A 16,751-nucleotide genomic window follows, 5' to 3' on the forward strand; every position below is an offset into this window, starting at 1 on the left:
CTTGTGTTTTATGAAGAGGCAAGATAGTAGCAATGCTCAGAGCAAGTTTTTCTAATTGTGATTCAACATAGGATAAACAAAATCAGTCCCAGGATTCATACGGGAAGCCCCTTTGACAGAGGAAAACCTTCCTTTCTCATTAAGTCACACATGGCAGCCCTATTAAGTGGAGCAGGATAGTAGATGGATTCACATCAAAAGTTTTCATTGATGAATCACTTCTTTCCAGCCTCCACCACTCTGTAAAGGCCCTACAAGTGGTGACAGGACTCAGAATCTGTGGTCATGATACTCCCACTGCTGCCTCTACTACAGCATGGAAAAAAAGTAATCTTAGAAGAAAACCATGATCTGTTCCTACTCTGGGATTTAACTGTAAAAGCAGAGAGACTAGCTTTTTGCTTCTGAGTTTTTGGGTTTTTTTGGTTTTTTTTTTTTGCTTTGAGGAGAATGGGGGGTATAAAGATATATTTTTTAATTTATTTATTAGATTAATCTTCATAGTATGCCTCCGAATCAATAAATCCATTGCAAAATAAAGGCATTTTCATCAGCTCACTTCAGCTGCTCTGTCAACAACAAAAAAAATCTAAAATAGCTAGTATTTTTGTTGGCTGCTTTATTATGACCAGCAGAATGGTGAATCTGCCCCCAACTGTTTATAACTAAAAAAATTTAAGGTGGAATATCTTCAAAATATTAGAAGTAATTATGTGACAGGACTGTTACAGAGTATTCTTACATTATATAGGCCGAAGAAATTAGATAAGAATTACTAAGATGCACATATAAGGTTGCCTTTCAATGAAGGTATGTGTATGTGAGAAGGGAATGAAGAAGATCCTCATCTGCAAAAGACTAAACAGCTCAGAAAATTTTCTCCAAATATTCTCTAGCAGTATCTGCAGCTTTCTACCTAATCTTTGAAACACACAGACATGCAGATAAGGCAGCATTAAATGGATCACCACTGCCTCTGGAAAGGAAGATAACTTAGCCTTTGGTACTTAGATACTCACTTTCTGACAGCTGTTCTTCTTTCTCAAAAAATTTCTCTGCCAAGCAAAGATTATTTGGGATTGACAAATCTGTGCTTCGGAATAAAGATTTTTACTCTGATAGGATGCTGGAAACAGATGTTTGAGATCCACATAACACTACAGTTATCAGGTGTACTTTGTAACTTGAGGGGGTCTCAGGAAAAAGGTCCCACAAATACCTACATGTGCCTGACAGTGTTTATGAATCCGTGCTGTTCCAAAAGATACCAAGGGGAAGAAATCTTTCCCTTGCACACTGCAGGTCTAAAGGGTGGGTGCCCTCCTTGATCTTTACTGTCTCCTAATTCAAGCCAGGATGCTTCACCAGTGGGACAGTGGACTCAAGTGAACACTACAGAATACAAGCATTTTAAGGCTTGTCTAAGTTTTAGTATTTTGTTAAATACATGCCCAGATCTGGAAGTCATCAAAAGCAGCTGTCACTAATTGCAGTGGCTGCCACACCAGTGACATGTCACCAGTAAATTCTGGTGCTGGATTATATTATTTTTGTTCCCCAGGACATGTTCTTCAGTACAAGCATCCCAAACCAAACACATAACACACATGTAATTTTACACATGCATACAGACAAGCATTTGAAAATTAATATCCAAAAATTGCCACAAAACTTTTTCAGATGTGATGCAACATTACAGACCCCTACAGGGTACAAGTATCCTTGAATTTAGGATCTGCTAAGATGACATTTAATTGCAAAGAGGTGCTGAATCTTTGTTAAAGTTTCCTGTTACATATTCATACATATAAACATTCACTAATTCAAATGCAGTTTTCAGATATGCCAGTTCAGACCTTCTGTTCCTAACATTTGACACCAGCCAAGCTCTGCACACTTCTTTTACCTGGAGTAATGGATAGCTTGATGTCTTGCAATATTAAAATAGAAATCGGTTGTGTGTTTCATCTCATCAGTATGTCCAGAGACTTCAATCCAGTGTGCTATTGGGAGGCAGTAAACTCCATCTACTATGTTGCTCTGGTTGTAAACACAACTTCGATCATGATGGGGCCCACTACCTAGAACAGAAGAAAGGACAGTTGCAGGCTATGCATCTGGACAATCTTCACAAAAAACTGTGGGGAGATTTGAACTGAGCATTCAAGGCCAGGAGTGGTTCTTCCTGCTTCTTCAAATTGCATTATTAGCAACAGAAATAGCGGCAACAGAAGCACTACCACAAAGCAAATGTTCAGCATTAAAATAAAATTTTGTAGATTATTTTTAAAAACTTATTTTAATTTAATTATTTACTTTAAAACTCCCTGAATATTAAGAACTCCTAAACCACTTAAAATTTAAGGAATAATTAATGTAATTTAAGTTCCTATTTTGCTGTCTCACAGTATGTGACCTCAGTGTTTAATATTCTTGCTCAGTGACCTCTCTCTAGGGTACTACCCTTGCTGTGTCTCAGATATCCATGGTAGCCTGACCTTGGTTCAGGCTGACTTCTAAGGAAGTGGCCAAGATATGAGAAAGACCTCAGAGAAAGTTCAGGGGACAGACATGCATGCTCAGAAAGGTAAAAACAAAAAAGGTAGGATTTGCTACCAGCTTAAGGATTCAAGAGGAAAAACATCAATGTGGAAAAGCATCAGAGCCCAAAGAAGGTGGCAGACAGCAACCTAGAAACAAGGCAGACTTGTTTAAAGGGGCAAAGAAGGGTGGCCCTCTTCCACCTAATTCACAGCTGCCTGGCCAGCAAAGACTCTTCAGATTCCTGTTGCAGACCAGACACATACAGGTATCTAGCCAAGGAGTTCATTAAATCCTGTGTTTTATGTTTGTGGACCAATAAACACTTTTCTATCTTCAAATGCATGTCTCACTTTGCGAGTCAGCTCATACACAGAAGTTGCCCAAAGTGACCCACAGAGAGACAGTCACAATTGCAAGGCTGAATGACCACAACTACCTTAAACGACTTGGTTTCTTTTTCTTACAATTTTGCACTGATATTCATTACCCCCTCTTCTCTTACAGCAACAGTCTGAGCTTTAGCCAGAAAACTGGTTTTTAATGCCATTCCAGAGTAAGCAGCTTGAATTGAAATGGGTCAGGTCATCAATCAAAAGGTTATCTAGCCTCCAAAAATACAGTACACATACATTCTCCCTCCCACCACCATCTTTACATACTTATTGTAATACTAATTGACATGTAGGAATAATTATCGTGCAGATCATAAGAGACCAAGTCTTTGGCTTCCTTAAGCCTGTTACACTTATACATTATTAATGATGTTAAAATATTTCTGAGAAAAATTATACCCAAAGGAATATCATCAATTTCACATTGCACATAAATGCATGACCAGTTTTCAAACACCACAGCTAGGGAAATTTGCTAGAGCAAGAGCATTTTGGGATATGTATTAATGCAATGATTAGAGAGTAAGAATAACATTCAAAAGGAAAGCTCAAACCATCTCTCCTTATTTCCAGATGACATGCAGGACATTTTATCATAATTGTGAAATACTATTATTTACCAAAGTGAAAAATAAAACATGAAGCAGAAAACTATTTTCTCTTTCACACTGCTGAGCAGTTATGCATCACAGTTTTCTATTATTTTGATTATAAATAAGGTAAGCAAGATCAGTACAGTTTCAGAAGCTACATATCTTGCCACTATATCTCACGCTTCTAATTGTTTACATATTCTTAATACTTTTAAACAATACGGGAAGACAACAGCATACATCAACAAATACAACAGTGTAACAAAATCTATGGATGTTTATAACTTACAATTAATGACCTCATGCATTCAGCAAAACACAGCCACAAACACCACATCTTGCCTTCCCCACTCTACTCTCCAACAACTGTTTGTAGTGATGCACATCACCGTGGCCATGCCCTGCCATCGTGAGGCTGTATCTGATCCTGACCCCCACATGCCCACGGGTCCATGTCCTATCCCAGTGTCCTGGTTTACAATACAAGATATATATTCTATTACCATCTGAGAAGGGTGATCATCCTTATCTCTGTGGGAAGTATCTTCTGTTAATGGGCCATTGAGTCCTACTGTATAACTGATAAGATTACATCATCCCATTGGGAGATGCTCCAGCCAGGAGGACGAGCCAAGCCTTTCCTACCTAGATAAAAACTGAGGTTTAGAACGCCAAAAGCAGCCTTTTTTCCACTGGATTCCAGAGGAAGAACCAGACTTTTTTCCACATCATCGCTGGACCCTTTGGAGGAAAACTGCACCTTCTACAATACCCCTGCTTCAAATGAACCACATCTGTAATCCAGGAGGATTGTAGCCACCATTTAATCGGACTGCACCAACACCGTGACTGACAGGGTATCAGGCTGTATTCTGACTCTGTCAGTGGTTTTATTTTTTTTTTTATTATTGCATGTATTTTGTTTTTGCTTTTTCTCTTCCCTATTAAAAATTGTATTACTGACTTGAAGTCTCACTGCTTTTCAAACCAGTACACCCAGCCTCAGCCTGTCCCCAGGGAGATGCCTGGAGCTGCCCTCGTGCCCTTGGCTGCGTGCTCCTGACTGCCAGTCCCTTGGAGTATCCCTGCAGTCCCAGGGAGCTGCCAGCCCTCACTGCACCCTGGCAGTTTTGAACTGTGTTCTCAGGATCTCTGGCTTTTGTGCTGCTCCCAGCCCTGTGTTTCCTTGCACACAGGTACCCACCATGTGCTTCCTACTGCCCAACTTCCAATTGCTACTGCTTGATGTGTGTGCACTTCTGTTACCTGACAGTTTCACAGATCATCATCCTTCTCCAGCTTTAATTCTCATCCCTGTTTCATCTTCCTTCTTTCTGTATGACCTTCCTCTTTCTCTCTGCCTTCTTAAGTGCTGCAACCTCCTTGCCTTGTAACCTTACCACCTTCACAATCATCAATTCCCTTAAACAGCCTACAACCATATATGGAAACGGGGAAAAGAATAAGCTGCCATGAGATGTTTGTTTTATTGGTTGCCTCAAACAGGTTTGGTCAAATCTCATTCTGAAACACTTTCTTCTGTAATCAATATTTATTGCTGTTGATTTTTCTGCACCACTCAGCCTAAGCCTTCCCACTGTGGCTTACAATCAAACCTCAATCTCAAAAGATATGGTTCTGGTTTGCCTTCAATAACCAGGTAAACACTAGCAGCTCGTGTTCATACCATATTTCATGAGAATTGCCTAGCTCTTTACTACTCCTTATGTTACATACTGATCTATGAATTAAACAACTTTCCTACTGAAATAAGATATCTGTGCAACAGACTGTACATCAACGTATTTTCAGCATAGACATATATATTCACATGTGATATAGCTTCCCACAGGAAGGAGAAAGTGTTACCATCTTCAATAAATACTAATTTAGGGAATAGTATGATCAAAGTGGATTGTGTTCAGAAAGTTGAATTCATTACACCTCTTAAGAGAATTATGAAAATCTGCAATTACCAAAAAATATCAGATTTCACTACCCAGGTAATATCCAAATTATTACACAAGTGCTTCTCATCACAGTTTGCTTCACAATATGCATTTAACAAGTAAGTTTCAAAATGAGAGAAAATTGTTGTATCAAACCACATCATGCTTCTGCTAGCACAATTTGTCACAGAAAATCCACCATATTTTGGATGACACAAGACAACAACACAATTTTTATAGTATTTCTACTTTTCTGTTCCTAGAGACAAGAGTAAAGCTAATGTTTCATTCAACTGCTCATCTTTGAAAAAAAGGAAAACAAACACAAATGCCCTTTGAGAAAGGGCTCACACAACAGCAAATATATGGTTTTACAGCTAAACCCACTTCTATACCAGTATTTTTCTTCATCTTGTTTTCGTTCAAATTCCAACTGGCAAAACATAGATTTAATTATTTATCTTTCAGAAGCAAATACACAATCAACTGAAAACATGTAAAATTCTACCATAAAAAGGGATAAGTCAGTATTTGAACAGTATTGATCTTCCTGTTAATTGATCATGCTGGTTTTCCTAATTAAAAAAGAAAACCATTTTGGAAGAGTTTATTAGAATATATAGGTCCTAGTTTAACTTCTAGGATAGCATTTTCTTTCCTTTTATAAGGTCCGTATTTTTTTATTTAAAACCCATCTTTGTGATTCTTAACAGCAAAAATGCTTACCTGAGGGAGAAAGATAAAGTTTCTAGGCATTGAATTATAGTTTTTCATTGCTTTTTCACTTGTTGCTTTGTACTGCAGATGGTTTTGCACAGAATCCACTGATGAAGGGAATTGCTGGAGAGCAAAGCAACCACGTAGCCCAACTTACAGCTCAAGCCTCACAGAAGGCTCTTTCAAAATATGCGTGACTGCAGTTTATGGCTCCTTGTTTAATGCATATGCAGATGATCAAAGGAGCGTAAGAAGTGGCTGTACAAATAACTGAACAAAAGAATAAAACCAAAGATCTCAGTATAAGTGATAAATGGTGCTGGTAAAAGGGGAAGACCAGAATGAAGCAGAGGAAAACTTTGGTTTTGATCCTCCTTGACAGTGAAGTTTGACCAGATGACCCACTGTGGTCCCTTGCAACCTGATTAATTCTGTGATTCTGTGAAAACCAGATACAGATATAGGAAGTAATACAAGACGTGCAAAGATCTAAGACTGCAAGAAGGTGGGCAGAGACTAGAAGAGAATGTTCTGAAATTCAGTCTAAGGAGGCACAACCACAAAACACACAGAAAAACCTGCAGTTGCTATTTTATTAGAGCTGTACTGCAGGGAAGAAGGAAATATCATCCAACAGTCTACCAACAGCACAGTCTCACATTGACACAGAAGAGAACTGCACACAGATTGCACAAAAGAGTGGAGAAATTACCAGCTTGATCTTAAAAGATAATAAACAAAATATGGGCCAATGAAATTTCTTATCACCATTAAGAGTGGTGAACAAAAAACACATGAATAAATGAAAAAAATAAGATTGCCTCTCCCACTGTCTCTGCAGAGCTCTTTGCAGCAAAGGCTCTGCTCAGCCACTGCTCTCCCAGTTACCAACTTGTTGCACAAATTGCTCAAAGTTTAATTTTTTCTGTTCTGTGTTGTGTAAGGGAAGGTATGCAGGAACTCCAGGGCACAACAGCAGCCATAAAGGTGCTGAGTATCTCATCCCTGCCTTAGCCTGACCCTAAAACACAGATAGGTAACTTCCAGACCTCCAAACCCCAGTAAGGTGGGGGTGCTTCTCAGTTCACTGCTACCTCTTTAAAAACCACAGGGCTACTTAGATAACCTTAGAGAAACACATTAACTAAGTAAGTAACCAACCTACAAACCACAAGCCGCCAGGCAGTTTCAGATCACCTACTCAGAAGTCAGTCAGAGCACAGACTAACTCCTATAATCTTTGTCATAAATTCTGCATGAACCAGCACACTTTAAGTGCCAATTCAAAATTTTAACTATGTCTTCATATTTTAAGTAATTTCTTTGACAAGGTAAATGAGTATCTTAAATTCACTTTAAAATTCCCCTGGAAGATATTAATATTATAGGCACTCTGCAGGCAGATAAACAGGGAGGGGTCAAGGAATAAAAGACTTTTTTTAAAAAAATAGTAGTAGAACAGGAAGTAAAAAAAAACATACCAAAAAAAAGTCTCCTCTCCAAAATAAAGCTTTTAAAATAATATTTTTTTTGCTAGCTTGCTTATCTTTTATAAGAAAATTACAACAAAGAAAAGTCTCAAGTCCTATTTTGGATACAATTCTCAGTTACCTGAATGTGCTACTTCAGTCTTTTTATCACATATCAATCTAACTGAACTTCCTTCAGTACACTCACAATATTCAAATTTACTTATCCTCCACACCAATTTCTGTCACAAAAGTCTTCCTGCCGCCTGTGAACAAAATTCAATCTCTGATATTTCAAAAAAGGATCCAGCTCAATCTTGCCAATACTGAACTGTTATTGATCATTAAAAAAAACAGAGGTAGGGGAGGCTGAATTCCCCTCACTGGAACTGAGTGAAGTCAAGTTTTTGAGAGTTTGAGTCTGCCACAGGCTTTGGAGTCCCACATTCCTCAAGCCTCAGCAAAGCCTTCAGTAGCAGCAGCCCTTTGTTTTTACAGCTCAAACAAATAGCTCCAATTCTGTATACCATGTATGAAGCCTTACTCGTGTGCCTATGAAAAGCATACTTTGATTTTTAATGCTATTTTCTTCTGCTGTTAGTAAAGCTTCTTCCCCCTTGGATTCTGTAAGTGGTAGATTAATTTACTGTATTACTTAAATACCTAGTATTAATGTAAGGCAAATTTGTTAATTTGCCACACCTAGTTCAGTAACTCCTTCTTAACTGGTTTGATTTTCAGAAATTTGCAAGCCAAGAAGAGACACGCAAAATGAAGAAAACCATTTGCATCATACACCACATGTTTATATTCTACCAGATTTGAAGCAGACTGTTTCAACTTCCCTATTGGTATAGCGGCTACATAGAACCATGGAAAAAGAAGTTTTAGTTCTATTAAAACCCAGGCTGAATTTGAGACTTTCTAGTCTCAAATATTAGTCTCTATTTAGGCAAATATTCAGTCTCAAATATTTAGTCACTGTTCATATATCCTAAGAAAATTATTTGATGGAATTATATTTTGAAATTATGCCAGAATTCAAATAAAATAGTTTGCAAGAAAGCCATTCTCAACACTTAATGCTGTTAATCACCACGTTTTTTTCTTTTTTTTTTTTTTCATCAGAGATAAGAAAATCAGAATTTTCAAAGGCAACTTTCAAGAACATGTTTTATTTCTCTATCTAGGCCTACTCAGGCCCAGGTATTTTTCAGTGGGAACTTCTACCATACTTAGAGATTTTCACCAAATGCCTGGTTTAATGATGATATCAGAGGAAAGCAACTAGAAGGAAATTTTCCTCATGTAAAAGACAGCTTATTTTCTGTCAGATGGTAGAAATAAGACTGAAAGAAATACAGATGAGAGAATAATGGCTGACAGCAACAAAATGTGTAATCAAATACCGTCTTCCCATTTGCTTTGACACTCTCTACTGTACTGTTTACTACTGACTGCTACTTTTTATCACACCCAAAGAAAAGGCACCTACTCATTCTGTGTGATCCTGTGTGATCCTGAGTGAAATGAGCTACATCAAAAGAGGAACCACAGCAACACCTTCAGCAAAGTATCACTGCAGTTACTTATCACTTCTCAGTGTTTCTTGACATTGAAAATAAGTTGTTGAACCCTATTGCAAGCTACCACCGCTTGGAAGTGAGGGACAGGGAAAATGGTAAATATAGGATTTGCATAAACAATGCATTTATTGTCAGTTTGCCATTATAATCACAAAGCTTTTAATTAGACTCTCACAGAAACCAGAACTGGCTTCTGATTATCTCTGTGAGTAGGAAGATACATGCCTGCCAAAGCCAAAGGAACGCAAGGATATGTATTTTTATTCTTGTAATTTTGCAGTTTCACATAGGCCACTCTACATTGTTTTACTGATGTCTGGTTTTCTGCTCAGTATAAGATGCTTGAAGCTGATAACCAGATAGAAAATAGTGAGAATCTTGCTGCCATTTAATTGCACCAAAATGCATACTATGTACAAGTCTTGAGGGGGTTGAAGAACAAAACACCAAGAGCTACTGCACTTTGTAACCAAAGTTTATTTCCATCCCTTAAAGAAATGTTGGGTTGAAGAATTCAGAATTATCCACTTTTATTCGCTAAGTTTTGTCACATCACAAAGGTGTTAAGGTATCTAGCACTGTCCAGAAAGCAACAGCTTTGCAGGAACAAAATGCCTATTTTGCACAATTATTCAAGCATCACATAACTTGTGCTTTAGGTTCATTTCTAGTCACCACCTACTTCAGAACAAGACCAGGATTGGGAAAATAAGTAAAACCCTGGATTATTTTCAAAAGCAGAACAGATTATACTAAATACTAATGAAACATGAAAGGAGCTGCAAGATACTAGGCAGCCACGGGATATACACAGGGAATATGGCACCACCCAGTGGGAACATCACTATATGAAATATCTGCATTAAATGAGCCATGAAGAAATGTAACTCTTCAGGGTTCAGTGGGGCTTTTTTGTTTGATTTCTTTTTGTTTGTTTTTAACAATGGAACTGCTAACTATTTTGGGGATCAGTAGATCAGCTTTGGAGAAAAAAAAAAGAGAAAAAACCATGGATCTCAGTAACAGAAATTAATATTATATCCAACTGTACTTCTAAGAAAGGCCTCAAAAGAATTTTTATTTTGCATAGTCTGCTAAGGCTTAGTCCCAAGCATTCTTCATTCTGTTACAATCTCTGCAGTGCAAATGGCAAGTACACCTTACCTTCTTATACTGCCTTAAAGAATCTCTGCCTTTTAATTAAGAAATTATACCTGCTTTGTTCAAAGAGATAAAATCAGAAGTCATATTGATTGAAGTTTCAACACAACTTTAAAAATGAAACCTTAATGCGCTTAGCTATCACTGATGTTTTCAATTAATTGGGTGTTCAAACCCTGAAACCTATTATGAGAATTTATTTCTGATATTGTCACTGATGGTATTACAATGATGTGAAAACCTTTATTACTCCATAAACGTACCAATCTCCTGGTTTATATGAACAAACTCACAGAAGCATGAATTGGAAATGTTGGAAGACCAACACACCATAGGCTGAATTGCACTGTATCGTACTGTTTTGTCTTCCAAATAATACACCTCCTTCTCTCTCTTTCTCCCCCCTGCCAAAACTAGAGGTGGGGTTTTTTTGGAAGGATTAAGGCTCTGCTCACCCTAACAAATTATTAGAATATTAAGTTTTTGAGCTTCCACTGGTGATATTGTATCTGCCCAGCTTCAAGCAAGCTCCATCTACACCAAATTAAGAGCTACATCAAAATCACAGAATAACACAATGATTTGGGCTGGAAGTGGCCTTAAAGATCATCCAGTTCCAAGCCACATCCCTCTTCCCCTGGCAGGGTCATGTTTCAGTAGACCAGGTTGCTCAGGGCCCCATCCAACCTGGCCTTCAACACTTCAAGGGGCATCCGTAATTTCTCTCAGCAACAAAGGATCAACATTTATAATACAAGCTTATGTATGTACTATAAGCTTATGTAGGTTTTTATATAATTTATTTTTCCCTTTCCCAGAAATAGAAAGTGTCAGCAGACTGTATTCCACCATTTCAAAATACAGTTTGAGGCATATCCCTAGTAAAATCCCTGTCCTTTTATGCTGCGTGTTTCTTGATTACTACCTACAGTTTATTTAGATTAAAGTAAGGGGATAAAGGCACAGATGAGTGTTCCATCATAAACTCACAAAAATAAATTCAAGCATAAGTTTCATCTTGTATTTATTTCGTTTTGACAGTAGGCACAAAATACTTTTAGTTTCCATGCTGAGAGATGTTTACGTCCAGTTTTGAAGAATCAACATAAAAAACAAAGTACACAGAGACAGGTGCAGCTGGGGGAGAAAAAAAGATACATGCATGAATTTATTTTTTTTTTCTAAACCTATTCCCAGATTCTAAAGATCAGCATAACCAACCTGTTTCCACAGATACCACAGCATATCACAAAGCCTCCGACAGCAGGCTTCAGTTTCACAGCAGGTAGGCAAGCATCAACCCTGAAGGAACCCCAAACAGCTCCTGTGACCCGAGACTGAAATGCTCAATGGCTTTAAGAGACAAGTCCTGGGTGCACACCAGCAACATCTCCCTGGGACAGGAGAGGCAAGTATCTCATCCTTCAGGAGCACAGGGGAGTCTCATCTCCCACTACATCCTTCCTCCTAGGGAGGGGAACTTGTTCCCTCCAGGCACAAGCAACAACCCAGTGAATGTCACACAGGCCAAGCCTTGCCTGAAAGCTTCCTACCAAAGCCACAGAACACTGGCCTGAGAATTTGACTCTTCTAGCCCACAGAAAAAACTACCCTCACTTTATCTTTCAGTCTCCCCCACTGCATTGGAATGGCTGCAATTTGTACTCAAAATATATGATATGGTAGGTACTATACTATTATAAAAACCATATGCACTGCCAGTGGAACTCTCACACACATACATGACTTACTAAAAATAGCTGAAATAATTTTCTTAAATACAGCACATGATTTCAACATCCAGTATATGTAAACATCAGACATCTAGAACTGGACTAGAGTTTCTCTGGTTACAGATAAAGGCCTCAACTCATAAACTTAGAGCAAGTATCATTGTGCACTTTCTTCATAAATATGTCTTCAAAACTGCAGATGTTCTGCAAGTGCTAAGTGTTTCCCAGAACACATTTTAATTCTAAACATGCAGGATATGAAAGAGACAAGGCACAGCATTTGTTTAGCACCAAAAAAAAAATTGTTCTTTTCTTTAAGGGAGTTGTCTTTTCATGCTGTGATTTTTATAAGAATAAACAGATGACGGCCAAAACTTTCACTGATCAACAGTTAAAAAAAAAAAAACAAAAAAACATTAAAACCTATTAGATTTAAAAGAACTGCAAGTTTGCTCAGTTACTGGATAAGAAAACATCCTTAGGCTCCCTTCATGTAATACATGAAGAACAATAAATTTCAACGTTTAAGCAAATCTGTCCTTTCCTGTAAATATCAATTGAGGAAAAAATGGTTTACATGAATGAGTAATAAAAAAACTCTTCTGCATTTAGATGATATGCCCACATTCTTTCTATCATTCCTGCTAAGCACTGAGCTCAAACTCCTGAGCATTCACAATAACAAGAACAAAATACCACCCAGGTTAATCCTAAAATTGCAAATTGCCAGAACACAGTATGTTTACTACTCTGACTACATTTCCTAAAAGTGCTCCCTGGAAGAGACAGTAATTTGAGCTACCACTACTTCCAAACCAGAGAGTAACCATCAACCTTGCAACTACTGATTCTCTCTAGTTATTCTCTTATTATTTCTATGAAATTCTAATTATTTCTAATTCCACTATTATTTCTATAATCTGCATGGTGAGAACCGCTTTATATACCAGTATCATTGACGTATTATGTACAACTTGGCACCTTCAAAGAGACCCAATTCTGCTTCCTTGGACAGCTGTAAAGATTTTTATTCCATAAATTCACTTTTTCTGCAATTCTGGAAAAGAAAAACAGGGTTAAAACAGGCAGAATATGCTATTTGTTTTAGATGCTAAACAGAACAATTACTACTGCATTATATACATAGTCCTTCAAGATGTAAACGTCTGTGAATGTGGCATTAATACAAAGTCTTTTATTAGCATAAAGAAGGATGAACAAATGCAACAGTTATGACAACATATATGTTTTAGTCTACTTGACAGAAAGGCGGTTTAGAAGTGTGGTACATATTCTTAAAATGGGTGAAGAGCAACTGGTCTACAATGTGTTATTTTGGTACATGGATTATTATGCTACGAGTTTAAAAAACACTCTCACAAATTAACAAGAGATCTGTCTTCCTTTTACTAGTTCAGATCCATTCCTCAGTAACAGGAGGTATATCCAGAGCTTATTTGACTCAGCAGACAACTGTCTGAGCTTTCTCTCGTTTTTAAGATACTTAAATATACTAGAACAGCACATGGAAACTGACAACAGTTATTCAACATTTGAAAACACACAGCGAGAGAACACAGTGGAAGTACTACTGAAACAGCAAGAAGATTGGAAAAGCTGTAGTTGAACTTCTCCCTGTGTTCTTCTTTAAGAAACCACAATAGTAATATTTACCAGCCTGAAAATGCCATCATGACATTTCACCTTAGTGAAATAAAATAATAACCCACACCATAGTGTGTAATAGGGGATCCTAAATTCCTTACTTCTGGGGAAAGAAAGAAAACAAAGCAAAACATCATGACAATGGATGCCTAAAGTAAGGGAGGGAAAACGAAACTGTTTCCAATAACTTTTACCAATCTAGTAAGGCAGCCTCCTTCCGCATTCACCCGCCTCCATCACACGGTTAAAAAATATTTTTGTTTGCGAGAACCCACGTCACGCCACGACAGACCTGCGCGGCTCTAGCTGCAAGCACGGCTCAGCCCCCACCGTGCCGGAGCCTCGGCAGCCCCCGGCTCGGGCACGGCCCGGCCAGCGGGACGCGCTCGGGCGGCGCAGGAGGCGGGCGGGGCTGTCGGGGCGGACAGCGCCAGAGCCCGCCCTCGGCCGCTCGCACCGCCCCTCCCGGCTGGGCCGGCGCGTCCTTGCGGCAGGAGAGCCGGGGGAGCGAGGGACGGCGAGGGGTCCCCTCCGCGTTACCTTCCCAGAGGAAGTGGCCGCCCTCCCGCCGCAGGAACTTGTACCAGAAGGGGCTGGCGGCGTCCTCGTCCGGCAGCGCCACCTCCGCCAGCCACAGCGCGGGCTCCTGGGCGGGCAGCGGGGCGCTCGGCCGCGCTCGCCTCATGGGCACGGCGCGCCGCGGGTCCCACTCGCCCAGCTCCGGCCGCGACCCGGCCACCAGCAGCTCCGCGCCGCCCTCCGTCACCCGGGCCGGCAGCACCACGCCGAAGCGGAACAGCATTTTACTGCCGCAATAAGGACGTGGTTCAGCGGGGAGCTCTGCGGCTCCTGCTGCAGCACGGCCGCCGCTGGGGGGCCGCCCGGGCCCGCCCTTCCGCCGGGGCCGGACACCGCCCCTGCCCCGGACAGAGAGTGTCCCTGCCTCGGACAGAGAGTGTCCCTGCCCCGGACGGACAGTTTCCCTGCCCCGGACAGAGAGTGTCCCTGCCTGGCGAGTGTCCCTGCCCGGACAGACAGTGTCCCTGCCCCGGGCGCCGCCCCTGCCCCTTGGCCCGGCCATGGCCCGTTCGGTCCGGGCTGTTCCCGGTGAGGTTGTTTTGGGCGCTTGGCTGCCACACGCTCGTAGCCGAGGGAACTTCCCCTCCGCAAGTAGCGGCTGGGACTTCAAACAACACCGACCCCCGATCGCCTCCTGAAGTGGGGAGGGAAAATCCTCTCCGCAGCTAAACTCTGGCTCTCCGAAGGCTACGCGTCACGTACGCTGACTTTAACAAGGATTATTGCTGCATTGAAGGAAGCCGCTGCAATTACTCCCAAGAGCCCAGGCTTAATTTAGCGCAGCAAACACATCATTAAAATTGCCATACGTGCAGCTACAAACAAGGACTGGCTGCAAATAACGCTTTAGTGTTCATGAAGTGTGTGTCTTCCCCGCTGACAGCCAGCCAGTCGTAGTGAGGAAAGAAATGTGAAATGCTCAGGGAGGTTAGAAAGCTTGTTTTAAAAATCTGGAGTTCACTGCACGTGTTCTGTTGACAGCCAGAAGGGGAAAATTTGGCAACTCCTACGCATAGCAATACTCAGGACTTAAAAAGACTAAGGAAGAGGATGCAATCCAACCATTTATAGGGCGGTCCCTGGTTGAATACACCCATTTCAGAAGCTTTTAAGGACAGAAAGAGAGGAGTAGTAACTTTATTTAGGTCAAGTTCTGGGAACAGGATGAAGGCCTTTCAATGAGTCAAAAGAAATCCTGCCTCAAAAGATGGCTGTTTGTTTCCTTTATTCAGGGGTGATGACACTGAAGTGTATGTGCTGCCAAATTAATTTTTAAGACTGCTTTAGCCAATTTTCACTGATACTTACTGAACCTGTGTAAGTGATATTCCACCACTTTCCAGATGTAACCAAAGCAAATGGAATTCTCACTGTCCTCCATTTCTGCTGGCTTCACTGTAGCACTTCTGCCTTTTGTGGAACAGTGCAGTACATTTTAATCTTTGTTTTTGCTCAACCTTACAGTCGAGCTACCCATACCCTATCTCATAGTTGTCTTTCAAATATCTCTTTATCGTACACCCTAATTTTAGCAGCCTGGATGAGACAGAGTGCAAGAACTCTGGGGTTTTATCCTAAAGCTCAAGCATGACAGGAGTCCTAAAGCCACCCCAGCATATTGTATCTACATAAAAGTGTGCTTCTGTTCATTCCAGTCACAGTCTCAGCTAAGAAACTGCAGGGTCCAATAGTACATCTGATTGACAGTTTAATCCCTGGCTGTTGTCTAAGCTCCAGTGTAAAGAAAAACCAGCAGCATCCATCTTTGGACAAATCTGAACTGCCTTATGCCTGTATTGAGTCCTCATCTTAGACCAGTAAGCCTTGTGGAACAATAAAAAAATTGTTCTGTAGACTCTGACGTGTCAAGTAGTATCTTTAAAAATAATTCAGTCCACTTCTTCTTAAGGATCTGTCTTAATCCATTTTATGCCACTCAATATTGTCTATTAGATTAAGTTTAAAGATAAGAGAAAGTAGACATCGTGATTTCCTCTGGTTTCCTCAAAAGCCATAGTGCAGATTAGGGTTAGGTTGAGAGATCAACAGGAGGGGCTGAAAAACTGGATCTACTGATGGAACCTGCAAGACCAAGATGAAAACTAGAAATGTAGATTGGCTTGGGGTGTCCCATGGCTGGGGATAGTAGGAAGAGAAGAGCAGTTTATATTGGTGAAGTTGCAGGCTGAATGGGGGCTTTAGACAAGATGAAATTTATTAGCATTAGACTGAGGAGCTAAAGGTACTGTAAGGTTTGTTTTTAAGATCAAGAAGCAAAGGCAAGTGTATGTCGTCATCCCCCCCCCATTAGATTTGCATGGTCTGTAATTTGTCATCTAAACTGGAATTTCAACTGGAGTAAA

General features: G+C 40.2%; 1 protein-coding gene across 1 annotated transcript in view; it reads right to left on the reverse strand.

Annotated features, from left to right (window-relative positions):
* EPM2A (EPM2A glucan phosphatase, laforin) overlaps nt 1-14,626 on the reverse strand; it is a 33,537-nt gene extending 18,911 nt beyond the window's left edge. Inside the window, exons 1-2 of the mRNA XM_062488927.1 lie at nt 14,350-14,626; nt 1,907-2,081 (exon numbers count right to left, since the gene is read on the reverse strand). Of these exons, the coding sequence (XP_062344911.1) occupies nt 1,907-2,081; nt 14,350-14,611 (437 nt within the window). The 5' untranslated portion in view covers nt 14,612-14,626. The remainder of the gene's footprint in view (nt 1-1,906; nt 2,082-14,349) is intronic.
* Between the last annotated feature and the right edge of the window lie 2,125 nt (nt 14,627-16,751).

Source organism: Cinclus cinclus, chromosome 3 (assembly GCF_963662255.1).
Source record: "Cinclus cinclus chromosome 3, bCinCin1.1, whole genome shotgun sequence".
NCBI classification, from domain to species: domain Eukaryota; kingdom Metazoa; phylum Chordata; class Aves; order Passeriformes; family Cinclidae; genus Cinclus; species Cinclus cinclus.